The sequence below is a fragment of the Prionailurus bengalensis genome, chromosome A1 (assembly GCF_016509475.1).
Source record: "Prionailurus bengalensis isolate Pbe53 chromosome A1, Fcat_Pben_1.1_paternal_pri, whole genome shotgun sequence".
Lineage (NCBI taxonomy): Eukaryota > Metazoa > Chordata > Mammalia > Carnivora > Felidae > Prionailurus > Prionailurus bengalensis.
Window position 1 is genome coordinate 26,270,333 of NC_057343.1, and position 17,761 is coordinate 26,288,093.

General features: G+C 32.9%; 1 protein-coding gene across 7 annotated transcripts in view; it reads left to right on the top strand.

Moving 5' to 3' along the window:
• Positions 1 to 17,761, top strand: part of TSC22D1 (TSC22 domain family member 1) — a 133,123-nt gene that overhangs the window by 19,762 nt on the left and 95,600 nt on the right. Inside the window, exons 2-3 of one of the 7 annotated variants that reach the window (XR_006297236.1) lie at positions 13,041 to 13,210; positions 14,063 to 15,020. The exons of 1 other annotated variant lie outside the window; for it this stretch is intronic. Coding sequence is in view for 3 of the 6 variants with exons in the window: in XM_043579155.1 (XP_043435090.1) it covers positions 13,054 to 13,210; positions 14,110 to 14,127 (175 nt within the window). In the remaining 3 variants the exon portion in view is untranslated. Of the gene's footprint in view, positions 1 to 13,040; positions 13,211 to 14,062; positions 15,021 to 17,761 lie in introns of those variants that run through there. 5 more of the 7 variants (XM_043579164.1, XM_043579155.1, XR_006297238.1 and 2 more) reach the window with 5 other exon arrangements.

Below are 17,761 nucleotides of genomic sequence, written 5' to 3' on the forward strand. Positions count from 1 at the left end.
TAAATCTTAATCATTTTTTCCATAATTTCACTTCCCACTAATATGACTTTCACATCATGTACAAGTTGATTGCATTTCTAGGCATTTTATTTATTGATATACTTTGAAAGCCTAAATTTGCCATTCTCCCCAATCCTTGTAGGCAATCACCTTGAAGGGAGAATGTTTTAAAAGTGGGATTGCCTTTTATGAAATGGAAACCCACTTTGGGTTTTTTCTTGTATTTAAAGATTTAGTTCCTTTTCTAGCTGTACTCACATTTTTATTAGCTCATGAGGATCTACCAGTAGCTTATTAAATTTGCTTATTAAGAAATGAGTCCAATATGCAAAAACAAAAGCTTTTAACAAGTAGACACGTTGGCCTAACAAAACCCAAATTGTGCTGTATTTGAGGTTATAAATATGTGACCTGAATGCTGTAAATGCCATTTAGTGGTCTGAGTTAGAGACTCAACATGTGAATAGGGGAGAAGAAACAAATAGAAAGGTATAGAAGACCTTTAAAAAGGATGGAAGGGAAAGAGGAGGATCTGGTGATAATTGATAATTTAATAGAGAATTTTGTTGCCTACATCTGTAAATCTAGCTATATAAAATATTTTAGAAAAACACCCAAGCTAGTTTAAGCAGTTGTCTGTTAGCCTGTGAGGCTTTTTATAGTACTAATCTTTCCTGGTATTGTGATGATTTATTTACTTAAGAAATACTTGAATGCTTGTTATGTATGCTAGCACAGAACAAAAGTACTAAGGATAAAAAGGAAAATCATGGTTTTGGTCTTCAAGAGGTTTGTCTAGTACTCTGAAAAAGCATCATAAGATCTTGGTATATCTTCTGAATTATTCAAATTGAGTTATATATGCTTAGTTTCTGTATATGGTGTGCATGACAGCTTTTTAATTCAAATTGATTAATTTAGGCTATGGATTAACAAAGAGCACAGAGCACAATGAGGTAGAGTTAATGAGCATTAGCTTTGGCATCAGATCTGATGTCTAATCTTGTTTATGCTACCTCTTCATTGTATGGCCTTTGTAAATATAAATGTAAGCCCCAAGTTTCTTACCTGTGAAGTGGGGGTAATAGCTCCCCTTGAACTGTTGTTGGGAGGATTAAAGGAGATAAAGGCTGTAATGCATACCTAGCTCAGTTCTTAGTAGTTTTTGTAAATGGTAGCTGCTTTTATTACTGTGCAAATAAGAATGATTCCTTTCATAAGCACTGTAAATTAAAATTAAAAGCTTGCTTACATATTCAGTCTTTCTACATACCATAGCCTTCTGAACCAGTGATTCTGCACCTTTGTGACATTTTTGGTATAGCCTTTCTCCCCTAGGTCTCTGTAAGAGAAATAATTCCTATAGGAAAACAGTGACTACTCTCAATCCTCCTAAGAATGGTATATATCTGGTATTAGCATTCTAGATGCATATGAGAAAAGGGAATTTATTACTTATAATAGAGGCACCAGGGATTAAGTCTTCTGAATCCTAGACTGCTGGGACTATATCGTATCTAAGTATTTGAGAAGTGCTTTGAAATTCTTGAATTTACAGAAACAAAGTTGTTACAAAGCACATCTTCCTTTCTTTCTTTATGGGGGTGGGGGTTACTTGCAAGGACTATAGTGTCTTGTAGCAGCAGTTTGTTAATATTTCCAAACTAGAACTATTACCCTAATCAAGTGATTCTTAAACTTTTTCATTGTAAAGATTATTTTAGATGGGCATAGTGCCTTGAATACCATCCGTTCCCTACTCAATCCCATATGGGACTGAAGACTGTCTCCTTAGAATGGATGGAATTAATGTTTGCTTTTAATAAGATAATGAGTTCAGTACCTGGTTTTTAGGTTTCAAAGATTCATTGAACTGGATTTTTAAATCTAGTATAAAAGTTTCAAAAGTAGTGTTTTTGGAATACCAGTTCTTTAAGCCAAAAAAAAAAAAAAAACCCCAAAACAAAAACACAATTCTTAGAACCCAGGAATTTTGGGGAATGCTTTTTGTTATATGTATCTTGGAGGTTGACATTGCGTTTTAATGTATTAAAGACCAAGAAATTCTACAGAAGAGAGACAATTTTGTTTATTGACTACCAACCTTAGCAACCTTTTTGATCATCTGACATTTATTAATATCCTGTAGAACTTGTGATCCTTGTAACATACTTTGGGAAATGTTAATCCCCTTCAATTTATATACAAAAAAATGTTCTGCGTCATATAGTTAAGTAATGGTGGCAGACTCCAACTGGATCCCATCTCTACAACTACCCCTAACCGTTCCTTTTCTGCTATATCACCCTATTTTTCATAAGTATTTGATTTATATTAGAAATAAAAGTAAAATTGTTGTCATGTGAGTATATATACCAAGTGAACCATCTGGCAGAAGTTTCAGAACATATTTTGAGAACTACAGCACTGACATATTTGCAGCCTCATTTAATTGGCCGCATCATTATAAATGGTTTGCAGACCTTAGGAATAGATTTCACATGAGTTAGTATATTCTTGGGGGAAATCTGTAAATAGGATAGAAAGTATTACCATGTTAACTCTGTAAACATTCAGAGATAGGCAGGCTGATCAGTTCTATGCTTTGATTACCATTAATGTAGAACATTTTACTAACATTGTGTGTCTTCTGTTTTAGAGTTAAGCTTGATGTTGCTAACAAAGTGTAGGAGCCAACTAACTAAATGTTACCATCTCTCATTCATCCATTTCCTATGTTGCACCTATTTGAGAAATGGATTAAGAGTATCAAAAGGGATGTCCCATTCTGAGGAGAAAAATTGAAGTCTTTTGGGGACTAAAAGACTTATTAAATGGGTGAAAAGAATGATTCTTGGAGATGTTTCTGATGATACATTGGTTGATTAAGGAAGGAATTTTTGGTTCTTTTGGGAATGTCTTTGAAAGTAGACCACTGTAAAACTGCAGAAAGAATTTTTAAAACTACTAGCTGCATTTGACAGTTTCAGAAGATCTGAAGGAGGACTGTAAAGAGATTTTTTTTCTACTTTAAAGTACTATACTCAATAAAATTTGAAGAGTGACTTGTTAAAATATGTGAAAGAATATACATGAATTTCATTTCTTTTTTTTTTTTTTTTTTAAGTTTATTTTTGAGAGAGAGCGCATGACTGGGGAAGGGGTAGAGAAAGGGAGAGAGAGGGAATCTCAAGCAGGCTCCCTGCTGTTAGCACAGGACCCAATGCAGTTTGAACTCAGGAACCTTGAGATCATGATCTGAGCTGAGACCAAGAGTTGGAGACTTAACTGACTGAGCCACCCAGGAGCCCCCATGAATTTCATTTCTTAATGAAGGTACATCCATAAGTGAAGTTGTCTCACATGCTGTATTGTCTCACATGCTGTGAAGTTGTCTCACATGAGTAGCATTGGCACTTTCAAGGGCTTAATCCAAGATCTGTTGTGGCTTTTACAAAATTTTATTGATAGCCCATATAATGCTAACTAAACTTCCTGTATGCCTTATATCAAATTGTATTTCTTAAATTATATCAAATCATATTCTTAAGTTATTAACTTGATGGTGGTGATAATTCTTTTCCCTTTGTACTTTTTTACTATTTTTGGAAATATTTCCCCTTTCAAGACATAGATTGTGACAATAAAATCTTATACCCCAAATGTTTGGAAAGTGGAATCAGATATGAAAGTGTTGAATGGTCAGTAAAATACCAGGATTAAAGTATTTTTCCAGTACTTAAATATAGAATGGCATATCAGGTCGGGCATTTCTCATTTTACTGGTGTATATTCTTATTACTGTTAGGAAATGAACTACCTGATTAGTTGATCAATACATGCGTTCTTAATTTCCAGTGGAACAGATACCCTCTCTCTAAAACTCATGAGTGATCATTGGTATTATGACTTTTTTTTTTTTTTTTTTTGTCACTGGTATATAATTTATCTGGACATTGAGGCTCCATCAATTATATATAATAGAATAGAATAGATTGAAGGCATTATTTGTAATTAGATATCTGTTTTGTCTTTTAAAAAACTTAAAGAATTGGAAAGCACCCTGTTCTTATTATATAAAGTTATATTGCTTCTAATATCATGTTTACATTTATATGATTATATTATATTGATTTTTATTAGACTTCAATTGAGATGGAGGAGGCAGGTGACGTTTGATCCCATCTTAAATATAGAAGAATTTCAGTAGGTACATTGCAAGCTCTCTGCAAATAATTTTTTTAAAATGTTGCAATTTAGGACAACTATAGCATCCATTCAGAGTATTGTTTACTCTGTAATAAATCGAAGATTGTTCTCTGGGCAATAGAATTGAGCTGTCAGAGAATAAAGTCTAATTTTTTTTGCCAGATTATTATTTTAATCCTGCTCATGATAGAAATGATGACTTAAGTTGTAGATATGTTTAAATTACATTAAGATAATTGAACTCATTAAACTCTTCATGAAATTCTTATGCATTTAAGAGTATTGCATATATTGTTTGTTAGGCAAGTCAATGGATGTGCAAACTAGAAATTCAAATAAAACTTTTGGCATCTTGCTTCTTTGTAGACACTTAAAAGGTAAGAGAGATTTCTGATTACCATTCCAATATACTTTTAGATTTAGGTTTTTCAAGCTCAATAGAAACATGTTTCTAGATTATTTTGCAGATAGTGAGTTTTGCTACACGTTCTAAGTTTTATTGCCTTGTCAAACTTTCATAGGTTGATAGAAATGAAGCAAATAACTGTCAACTGATCTATGTTTAAATGAAATTGAAGGAAAGAATTTCAGAATTCTAGTTAAAACAGAATGTATGTATATTTATTTAACATATGAATATTTTATTCTGAGGACAATGGAAAGCCTTTGGAGGGGTTTTGTTAAGTTTATTTATTTATTTATTTATTTTGAGAAGGGGGAGGAGGTTGAGGGGCAGAGAGAGAATCCCAAACAGGCTCTGCACTGGCAGCGTGGAACCCAAATTGGGGCTTGAACTCACAAACGCTTGCCATCATGACCTGAGTGAAAATCAAGACTGAGCCACCCAGGTGCCCCCAGAATGTTTATTTTAGCTGTTGGTCATATACTAAGTATTTATAAAGAAAATATTTATGTTAATGAAAATAACATGGCTTGGAAAAGTATAAAATTAGTTAAAACTCAGGATCCTAGAGGCAAAGTGGTTTTGAATTTCTCTATTGCTTACTAGGTGTATGATCTTAGGTGAGTTACTTCACTAATTTGTGCCTTAGTTTTTCTTATCAATAAAATTGTGATTATTTTAATATTGTATATGTCAGAGTTAGAGGATTGAATAAGGCAGTATATATATAATGCATAATATATTGTTTGCTATATATGAGGCTCAATAAATGTTAAAAAATAAAATAAAAATTTTGAGTTTATTTTTGAAAGGGAGAGTGAGAGAGCGAGCACACATACGCATGTGACCAAGGGGGAGGGGCAGAGAGCACAATCCAGTGGGGTTCTGGACTCAGGAACCTGAGCCAAAATCAGGAGTTGAAGTTTAACTGACTGAGCTACCTAGGTACCAGATGATCATGAATATTTGTAACTGATTTTATAATTGAAAGTAGAGTAAATTATCTGGGGGGCTCCTGGCTGGCTCAGGTGGAAGAGCATGTAACTCTTGATCTTGGGTTGTATGTTTGAGCCCTACCTTGGGTATAGAGATTACTTAAGTGATTTTAATTAAAAAAAAAAAAAATTATTTGGGAGTGTCATTATTTTTAAGTAAAAAAAATGCAAGAGGGACACTTATGACACTAAGCTTTGTTTCCTATGGACATTTTTAAAGAAAAAAATGAGAATTTTTTATTCCTTCTATTTTTATAATGCAGCAGTGTAAGTTCATATATAATAATTTAAATTGGAAGTGCTTTGTTTTTTTATCCATCTTTTCTATCGTATGTTTGCTGTAGTCTAAAGTTAATTTCTATGCTAGTTGCTTGACATAAACATAATTTAGTTTTTCTGTTTGTAGGTGGGAAGATTTTGTCTTTTGATCTCTTCTATACTTTCTTCTGAATCAGTTCTCTGTATAGAGAACTATTTACCAAAGATATTAAAAAACTTAAGACTATCACCATGTGATTAATTTTCTGGTACTAGTATAGAATACGACAATGCTGTTATTTCCATGAGGATAACTTTTAAATAAAGATTAGTGTAAGCTTTTCAAATTAAAAAATGTAGACTTATATTTCTTAGTGGACATTTCATAGGTGTGTCAAATATGGTACCTTATTCAGACTTTCTCATTTTTTTTAATGTTTGTTTTGTGAGAGAGAGAGAGAGCGAGCACGAGCAGGGGAGGGCAGAGAGAGAGGGAGACACAGAATCCGAAGAAGGCTCCAGGCTGTGAGCTGTCAGCACCCAGCCCTGTGCGGGGCTTGAACTCGTGAACCACGAGATCATGACCTGAGCTGAAGTCAGGCACTTAACTGACTGAGTCACCCAGGTACCCCCAGACTATCTCATTTTTTATTTTTAACTTTATTTTAAAATAGCTTTAGGGGCTTCTGGGTGGCTCAGTTGGTTAAACTTCCGACTTGATTTCAGCTTAGGTCATGATCTCGCATTTCGTGAGTTTGAGCCCTGCATCAGGCCGTGCACACTTTAGACTTACTAAAACGTTGTAAATTACTTCATAGAGTTCTCATATATTTCACCCACTTTGCCCTAATGGTCATATTTTATATAACCATAGAACAAATCAGAAATTAATATTAATACTAACCAGTCTGTAAACTTTATTTGAATTTTGACCATTGTCCACTCACTAAATGACCTTTTTCTGGTCCAGCATCTAATCTAGGATCTCATACTATTGTACTTAATTGTCATGTCTCCTTAGTCTCCTTCAGTCTGAGATGCTTCTTCATTCTGTCTTTCTGCCTTTCTTGACTTTGACACTTTTTAAGAGTAACTAGTTAGAATGTCCCTCAATTTGTGTGTCTGATGTTTTCTTGTGATCAGATTGGGATAATGCATTTTTGGCAAGAATACCACAGAAATGATAGTATGTCCTTATCAGTGCATTGTATCAGGAGAAATGTGATATTGATTTGTTCCCTTACTGGTGATGTTATCTTGATCATTTGGTTAAGGAGGTGTCTGCCAAGTTTCTATACTTTTAAAAATTACTCTTTTTCCCCTTTGTAAATAGCAAGGTTTTTTGTGGGGAGATATTTTGAGACACTGTAAATGCCTTGTTTCTCATCATATATTCACCCATTAGTTTCAGCATCCATTAATGAATCTTACTTGATCAGAACCTATTGAATTTAATTCTTTAATATCTTTTTGTTGTTGATAATATATTTCTTGTCATAGGTGGATAAGTGTCACAAAAGAATTAACGTAACGGCAGCATAATTCATAAAACATAACTTTTTCTTTCTGTAGTCTTTTATATTCATCTATGTCTGAATGCAGTCTTTAGGGAAGTAGCACAACACAAGATCTTGGAATAAAAAAATGTGATCAAAAGACGATCCTTTTTTTTTTTTTTCCTCCCAGTATCTTACATGTACTTCAGGATATGCTGGCCGTTGTAAGAACAAAGCCAAATATTTCATATAGTAAAATAAACAGGTGAAAAAGAGATAAAAGTAATGGGCTGCATTAATTATGAAAAGAATTTGCAAGAGTAATTTAGAGCGTTTTCTTAAAATTGACTTTCTTTTTTTTGTCAAATCTGGAAGCCTTTTTTTCATTCAAAAGAGGCAGTAGCAAATGTAAATATTTGGTCTTCTTGATCCTGAAGTTGCCTTTTTTATAGTCGATATATATTTTTTATGATTGTGTTTTATCTTTTATTGTATAGTGGATTAACTACTTTAAAAAATGTGCGTTGTTTCCTTATCTGTTTTATTTCATCTTCTACCTTAATCAGTGGAACGTGAAGACCCATTGCTTGTCTCTTTCTTGTTTATCTTTTGACAAATACTTGATGTTTAAACCTAGTGGAGTAACTTGAATCCCAATAACATTTTTGGATAGCATCTTTTCCAAAAGGATGAAGAGAAAATATAGTGGTAAATCTTGGAATTTGGTAGTTCTTGAAAGATTCTAGTAGTTAAGGTTCATCATTCTCATTACAACTTTCTTTTAGGAAATTGCTTTCCATGATAAGTGTATATCCTCATATTGGTATGCATTCCTTAAAGTTTCAGGCTTTCTTCCTTATTTTGGCGTTTTTGAGGTGTGACCTACTTGACAATAAATAATAAGATTGTAGCTTAGAAGTAATCTTTCCTTCCAGAGTCATTACAATACTGTGACTAATTCTAAGGTAGCTGGTTTTGTTTGTTTGTTTGCTTGTTTTTTGACAAGATTTCACTTTCTCAAACTGAAATTTTTAAATTGGATGTTCTGGCAATATCTGGGTTCTTTTCTTACTGATTTTAAACCTGGAAAAGAAGATTAGAAAATCTATAACGGGTGTTAAAGTTTAGCTAAAATTTGTATCATCCTAGGATACGTTTGTTTTCTGCTGACCATATTGAAAAATTAATCCTAGAAGCTGATGACCCCCAAAGAGGTACATGAAAGTAATACTTTTGATTTTATTTTCCTTAGGATTAGAAAGTTGAACTTTTTAGTGTCTACTTTAGACATCAGCCACTTGACAAAATTTTTTTGTGTGTTTGTTTCTTGATCAGTAGACTTCATTTGTGTAATATTTACTGAATTAACTGTGCCAAGCACTCTTATAGGGTCTGGAGATAGACTCTCATGGTTTCTGTTAAGGATGTTCTTTTATTTTCTTAATGCCAGCTAGGACTGTTCTGGGCACTTGAAGGGGTTTGTGAGATGATTATTATTATTTTTTTTAATAGACGTGCCTTAGGACCAGTAAGAATGATTAGTGATTAAAAAAATAAGATTATGTTACATCATGCTTCCAGTTTAGTGTAGAATGTTTTGTTTTATAAATAATCTATAAATCTGTAAATTAGCAAGCTCAATTTCAGTCAGTTGTAATACAAAGGAATAGAAATAGTCTTTGTAGAAACACATTACCTTGCATTTCACTGCTTAAAAATGATTAGGCTTAGCCTTTACTCTTTCTTCGGTATTAGAAATGCTTAAAACTAATAAGCAATATATGCTCATTTAATAATTTAGTATTGAGAACAAGTATTGCAAATAGTCTAGTTTGCATATTTTGGAAGAATTTCTCAGTGGTGTTTAAATACGGAATACTTAGGTTTATTGTTTCTGATTTGAATATACCTGGATTTTCAGTAAGAATCTTTAAAAATTTAAATACTTAGGGATAATGTTAAAATGATTTTATTGAAGTACTAGTGGATTGATAGACCTCCTAACATCCATTTGAGTTCCTTTGTGACATTTTAGCACAGGTGATTTTGTTAGCTTTGTTTTAGAATTTACTCTCTAGTGGTTGAAATACAGGTTCTCCAGTGGAGTGCTTATTGTTTTCATCTCTTTAAACATTACATAGAAGAATGCTGTTTATTAAAATAGAATTAGGTAAGGTCCTACTGTGTCATTCTTAAGAGCCTTTATCAATGGTAGTCTCGCAAAGGTTGTTCTTTCTTGTTTGAATAACGATCTCATTTTGTAAGTGCCTTTACATTTTTCTTTATAAATGATACATGATCAAATCCACAATCATCATAAATAATTAACTCCTGAAGCAAGAGAGATATCAGCTCTCCTCAAGGATTCAAATAATTTCTATTTAGGGAAATCTGTATTCAGAGTATGAGTATGTTGAGTATGAGTATGTTGAATCCATAAGTTTTGTTACTTTAAGCAAAATCAAGAAGTTATATCTTGAAAATAATCTCACTTGGGAGAAGTTTTTATGAGTGTATCTACTTCTCCAGCCCTATAACCTATCCTAAGGGCATTTGGTTTTTTAAATATGTTTGTATTTTTAATTTATAAATTCTGTGGGGGTGTGGTAAGTAAATCAGTGGTTTAGAGCTCCTATTGAAGGGGAAATTGTAAACTTAGCCCACTGTTAATCTGAGCAAGATATGATTTCCTGGGAGTTGTTTTTCATTTTCAAAGTTAAGTGAGCCTGTAACTTAAAAAAAAATTCAGCAGTTAATATCTTTTATTCCAAAATGGAATGCTCCCTTTTAACCTGTATTTTCAATCAGAAGTATTGTTACTATTGATTAGTATTCAAGAAATAAAGGAAAACTGGAAAATTTGGAAAATCATATTTTTTATAGTTTCTGAATTTATTTTTTTAAACTATATCATAAAATAGTTAAGGTTTACTTAGATCTCATTAATTTGGAAATCTTTAATCTTATTAGTTTGTATTGAAATATTAGACATGAAAAAGAATGATTTGTTAAGGAAATTAACTGGAAAAGACTAGAGGGTGATTTTTTTCATAATGTAAAAAAGACTTTTGTAGCACCTGATTGCACAGTATACAGTAGTCTCTCCTTACCTATATGGGTTATGTGCTAAGACTCCCAGTGGATATCTGAAAACACATATAGTACCAAACTCTGTATATACTGTGTTTTTTCCTGTACCATAACATACCTATGATAAAGTTTAATTTGTAAATTAGACACAGTAAGAGATTAACAACAATAACCTAATAATGAACTAGGACAATTATAACAGTGTACCCTAATAAAAATAATGTGAATGTGGTCTGTCTCACTGTCAAAAGATCTTATTTTACTGTATTCACCCTTCTTTCTCTTGTGATGATGTGAGATGATAAAATGCTTAGAGATGAGATGAAGTGAAGTGAATGACCTTTGCCTTGTGACGTAGCATTAGGCTGCTGTTGACCTCCTGACGACGTGTCAGAAAGAGGATAATCTACTTCCGGATCATGGTTGAACAGGGTAAATGGAAACTTGGAAAGCAAAACCTTGGGGTTTTGTAGGTACTGCTAGTGTGTGTGTGTGTGTGTGTGTGTGTGTGTGTGTGTGTGTGTGTCTGTCTGTCTCAGAGGGACTACAGTAGGTACAATGAATACATAAATGAGATGGCTCTGATGTATTAATTCTAAACCTTTCTCATCTGTTAAAAAGTCATACCTTAAGAACTCCAATTGTGGAATACCTTGTTAATCTTTTTGGGATTATAGTGGGTTTTTTTTTGTTTTTGTTTTTTTTTTTTTTTGTTTTTTGTTTTTCTTTTTTGTTTGTTTGTTGTTTTTTTTTTTTTTTGGACTCCTGAAAATACCTAGAGTGCCATTCTTGAGATATTTAGTATTCAGATCTTTTTCTAATTTGTACTTCTTTCCTGTCATCGTCCCTCATATACCTCCTCAATGTGATTATACTGTAAAATACTGTTGTAAGCTACTGGTTAAAAAGTATAGTCTTTAAAACTAAAAGACCTGAGGATTTAAAATCTATTGGAAACTTAAAATAAGAAAATAGCTGCCACATAGGCTTGTAAAGCACTTTCATACTTATTTATTTGCTACCTCTTGCTAGATGGAAGTTTCACCCCGTTGACTTCTTTTAGATTTCTTTTTTCACTTCTTTACATTTTGGAAATCACAGATTTGATGGTTAAATCATAGATTTTCTTTTCTTAGTCCAAACTGTTTTCATTTCTCACTTGTACAGAATTGAATATATTCCTAAAGCAGAAGGGTTAGCTTGTTCTTTCTTCTTCAGGCTTTTAAAAAAAATTGAGTCTAAATGTTGTTAGGTAATGGAATAACGATTCCTTTTCAGCTGTGTTGGTATATTTCCAAACTGGCTGGCAGAGCCAGGAGGAAGTAAAGGCATTAAAACACTAACTTTGGTTGGTTGCTACCTTCTTAGTGCTGAGACTATAACCTTTGTTGGTTGATTGATAGAGAACAAGAGAGCACAGTCCTCGTTCCACTAACAGGTAAGGAACCCTTGTGATAACCAGTTGGCGTGAGAAAGAAAATTACTTGATTAGCAGTTTTTTTCTTAATTTATCCCCAAATACAACATGTCCATGAAATAGGATAGTGTGATTATGTTCAATACAACAGGAATGTGCAGCACCTTTCTAGTTAGAAGATCTGAAATTTAATAGGGATATATCACTCTGTACCACAAAGTATAATTGATCTGTTTTCCACTGTTAAAATTTATCCTGCAGTCCCTGTAACTTTAAATACATATCTGCCTATCTTATTCTCCTTTCAGCTTTTCCTTGATCAGATGCTATGTGCTTTGAACTTCCTTCTCTTATTTACCTTATTCCTATAATAAAGCAAACTATTTTCCAGTATCTTTGTCATCATCTATTATTTGAGTATATCTTACTGCTTTAATTTCTGCATTGTAGCCATTAATGATTTATTTCCTGGTCCTTCTTGACCCAAAACCAAATGATCATACATTTAAAAAAGATTTTTAGATTGTATTACCTATGTACAGTATTCTGCCCTCCCACTTTTAAATATGAGTGCTTGAAGAAAAACTCTTTTTCAGTGATGGTGGTCCTAGCTTGATAAAATTTAGGTTTAGCTTTGTATTGCTATAATGTGGGACTGTAGTTTAAGTCTTTAAATTACTGAAGACTTAAAAACAAGAACAAATTCAGCTTCTTAGACAATTCCCAAAGTTTAGTAGTGTTCCTGTTAATATGCTTGATTATTCTGTTTCTCCTTTTCAATCCATCTTCTTCTCTTTGACAGAAGAATTAACTGGGACTCCTCCTTTGATATAGCGGAGGTCGAGTTCCTTTCCCTGTCCCTTTAAGACAACTGTGCTGCTGTGCTCTTGTTCTAGTCATAATTTATCATTTTTTGATTTGGTCTTCCACTTGAAGTTGGGTGGTTTGTCACAGAGTGTGTTATGGCTTACACCAAGATAGGTCCCTTCTTAGTAGGTTACTGAAGAATTAATCATTTGTGGTGACAGATTTCAAAGATTCAAATTAAGAAGGCACTAAAGAAAGTGTGCCCAAAGGTAGCTCCTTTTTATCCTGAGGATAAGTCATTGCAAACTCAAATGACCAGAGAATGTAATTTCTTAATAAGAATTTTTTCTTAAATCTATATTCAGCTCTCTATTTCAGTGCTTCTCTCCTACCAGAGGTGCAAGGAGTGATCCTAGAACCACAGATACAGCCAAGACCACGGAGAGCTTTTGACGTCAGGGGTCCACTTTCTCCACTGAACCCTTGGAGGCAGAATATCCAGCTTCTGGAGAGAGTGGGAAAGGATAATAAACAAGTGGGTGCTTTCCATTATTTACTTGGGTTTATTTATAGATTGGAGTGTCCGTCCATTGCCCATTTAATTCTATTGGTGTACTCCTTGGGTTCATATAAGAACCAAGTGGGGCTGCAATCTGTTTGTTTTTTCTTGAGAATGCTAACTAGTGCCCATTCAGAAAAGAGGCCTAAAATTTATTTAATTTTCTCTCCAGATAATTAAAGCAGTGGATGATTTGGGGCACTGGATTTGGTGACTGCCTGTGTTAAGTCCACAGGAATTTTTAAAAGGAATATTTGCCCATTTTAATGTTTAATGGTATTAGTGGACTTCTAAGTGCTCTTTTATTACCGGAAGGTAAAAAAGAAGTTTCTGTATTTCATCTTTGGGCAAGCTGGACATCTGAGCTCTCCTAATTTGCACAAGTCTGATGTCCAGGTGTTATCCTACCCTGTTAGAGAGAACTTTTTGGTCTTTTTCCTACCTCAAACTTTAGGACTTCATATTAATTAGATCTTTTAGAAGATACAATGATAGTACCTTTATGGTTTTACTGTCAAATTGAGGCTTCATTCTTTAATGAGATAAATGTGAATGAATATAAGTTTCAGGATATATTATCCCTGAAAGCTATGTTAAATATATACTCAAAAGTAGTTTTCCAGTCCCTAGGAATAATGTTATTTGTGGCAAAAGAGCCTTGTCCTAGATGTTTCCCATGGCATTAAGATGGTTTTCTCTTAGTTTCTTTGATGCCAAGGGTAGGATTTGATTCCAGGAAGTTCTTATCATCTACAATGGGTAGAACATGACTTTGGTGTCTTTGGCAAGTTTTCATTTTTCCTTGGTGGATTCCTTCTGTGACTCCAGGTATCTTGATAATGGGAGACCGGTTTATTTGTTCTCTAATTGCCCAGATTTCTTTCAACTGGTAAACATCATACTTCTTCAGCAAAAGGAACTCTTCTAGCAGAGCCTTCATGGATGATATCTGTCACACATGCAGCACCTGCAGTTTGGAAGGCAGTGGTGAACGGAGCCACGCAATATATCTAGAAGACACAAGGATGAGAGAGCCACCTGATCTTGTCATTTATAAACTTTAAGATTTACTCTCGTGTACTCTTGGTCTGGAAACGGAAAGGCTCAAATAATGAAATAATTTTTTCAGATTGGAGTTTTACATGGCCATGCAAATATTCCTTTCTATTCGAAGACTGAAATAGAGAAAGTATGAGAGACTCCTTTCTTTTAAAAGCAGCTCTCTGTTTCACTTAAAAGATTTGTGGGATTGAAAATCACCTTAATGAAGCAGGCAAATTTTTTTTTTTTTTTTAGTAGTATAGGAGATCTAGAAAACTTACAAAATTATTTTTTGTTGCCTGACACTGAAAGGAACTAGTAAATAAAAAGGTGAACTTCTTAACTATTTCCAAATTGCTTTTATTATTAGGATACACTCTTTTAGCTTATCTTTTTCTGCTCTTGAGCCTTCTTATTTGTCAAGTCAACAAAGATTCCAGGATAGAAGTAGAGGAGACATCTTTTGAGATCAAAGTAGCTTGTTCGGTCTTCTAAAGTAGTAAATACCTGTTAAATTCGAGGTATTGTTCTGCATTGAAGGCATTCTAAAGTTTGAACGATACTGAAACAAAGATGCATGTAGAGAGCACAGGCAGTTAGTAGTATGGGCATAAGTCTCCACATGTGAATAAGTGTTGCAAAACATTTGATCCAAACGGAAGTAGTTATCAAAATGTTTCTGTTTTTCTCTTTGGCATCTATTAACTGATCAGTCAAAAGCTATTAAAGAAGTTTTTAAAAGCTACCTGATGCTGCCAGTTTGTTTTATTTGGTATAAAGTTTAGGAATAAGAATCCTCGAGTTAATATGGAAGCATCTAAAATGATCTTGATGGTCTTAGGAGCCACATTTGCTAAGTTATACCTGGCGTGTCGCCTCTCTTTCTATGAGACCTTTTTTTCCCCCCATTAGTTACGAATTTTTGTATAGTACTTAAAGGTTTAAAAGATCAGTTTGAACTATAATTTCCGTAGGGAGCTCTGAATTCCCATAAACGATTATAGCTTTGTATGCTTGATTTGTTTTTGTTAAATTTGGATAAGAGTCTTCACAGACACCTATAAATTAAAAAATAACTACCCAACATTTTAGAAAGAACTGAGGGGAACTGAAAGTGAAATTTGCTTGGAAATTAAGTTAGTTGAACTCTTGGAACCACAGTACCAACCAGTTTATGGCCTGTGCGATTAGCCTTTTGTTTCAGTTTTAAAGATGAAAAGTGATTTAATCTCTTAACCTCATGCTTTGATTAAATTTTAGCTCTGTTCCTTAAAGTGTGCAAAAGAAATGTAAGTGCATTTAATTCACCTCATGCCACTAAAAGCTATTTAAAAGTGAAACTTTTTGTATATTAATGTGAACTGATTTGTTTATTTAAACTTTTATTTTGATACATTTTCCTTTCAGATTTTTCAATATTTCGTGTCACTATGCAATCCTATATTTTTCAGTGTTTATTTTATGATTATTAGTATAAGCTAATTTTTTTTCCTAGAATGACTAATTGTGTAATATTTGTACTATGTGATCATTTGAAAACTAATAAATATTTTCTCCATGAAAAAAATGCACTTACTGATAAATGGCTTATTTTTGTTTCAGGAGTAGAAAATGAAAACTGCAACAGTATTTTTAAGTGTATTTTAATTTTATGTGTCTTCCTCTAAGTATTTCTGAATATATATCCTCTTCTTGTGTATGTTAACCTTTTTGGAAAAAAAAATTTTTTTAAACTATTAAATTAAAATGATTCTTCATTGGGTCATCCAGTCCCAAATGTATGAAATAGGTGATCTATTTAGTCTTTTTCTCATTTTCCTGATAAGCTTCATCTTTGTTTTCAGAATTGGATTTTTTTTTTTTTTAAGATACCGTTTTTGTGTGTCCATTTTACGAACCATTAAAACTCTCGAGTAAATATTGTAAATATCAGGAATAATATGGTCAAGTTTTTTGAAGTGAGATTGATCAAAATATAATCCCTTACAAAATAGCATATAAAAGACAAATTCTCAACCCAGGAAAAGAACATTTGGAAATAATGGCTGATTGGAGAACTATCCAATTCACAAGAGCTGTTAACAGGAGAAAGAAAAATGTTTTAATGTTCTGTTTGAACAAATAATTGTAGAAGGAGAAACCTTATTTAAGAGTCTCTTGCTTTTAACCTTATCAAGACAACATGGAAAAGGGTAAAGCTTGGTTTTTGGGATTCTTTATAGCTTCCATAAACTTATTTGAAGCCCCTGGAACAATTTACCTTTTCTGTGCAGAGTCTGCTAGAAGCAAGAGGGTTTTCCCTTTTGATTTGAAGAAAACTTACATAAGAAGTGGACTCTAAAAATTAAAAATGAACATTGTGATGGTGTCCTAGGCAAGAAATAAAAGTTGAATTAATGACAACTTGTGGATTAAAATGAAACAGTTTGGCTCCCCAAAGAAATTATACTCTGAAAGAATAAAGAAAAAGGAAATTATGATTTAGAATAGTTATTGTGTTTGTGGGGTAGGAGGAAACTAAAAATTCTTGGCTTTATTAGTCTGGTAAGTTTGGAAAAGGGAGTGAAAAGAGTTAAGATTCTGTGGATAAAATTTTGTTTTTAGAATTAAAGCCATTAAAAGATTTACAGACATATTTCAATGGAAGGCTATATTTTTTACTTGAATACAAAAAAATTATCAGCCATAACTATATGTGTATAAAGAGTTGGTTGTGGAGTTTTAAATAAAAAGCCTGTACCAGAAACTTCAAACATACTATAAAAGTAATGGTGAAATGGGAGTTTTAAATACTTTAAATTCTTACTACATGGATGCTTCCCTACACGGTCTTCAAAATAAAAATATTACAGAATGCTAAACATGGTTTATCTTTGTATCTTCAAGGTTGAGAACATAGGCTTGTTTCACCATCATTGATTGGATTAACTGTAGTGTAAAATTTTGATGTTCATTAGTGAGGAGACTTTTTAAAAAATAGCTTTTGTTTAAAAAAAGTAAACGTCACATAAGCAGTGTGACTGGCAAAGTACTGATCTTGCAGTTTATTGTAAATACAAGCTCAGATCTTATTTTGCTATATTGAAACAATTGAGCAAAACGTCCATTGGTTAGATGTCCCATGTAATTTCTTGTTTTCTTTTTATTCAGGTATTTTTATTTCCCATTAAAAAGATGACATATTAATTTAGTCCTAAAATGTGAAAGATTTTTGTTTTCAAAAATAAGCACAAAGATGCTCTAAAATTTTTTAACACTAAATATCATCTAAGGTAATTAGATTACTGCAGTAAAAATGTTAGGGAACTTCAAAGTATACATCGGAGTTTTCAGGAATTATGATCAAAGGGATCTCTACTCAAGAGGTAAGGTATGGCATAGGTAGAAAAATGTTCAAAGAATGTGTTCAATGTGATGTCTGATGGGGAAGTAAACTACAACAGATATCCTTGGATTTTCAGACAGGTGTAGAATTAGGAAAATAAT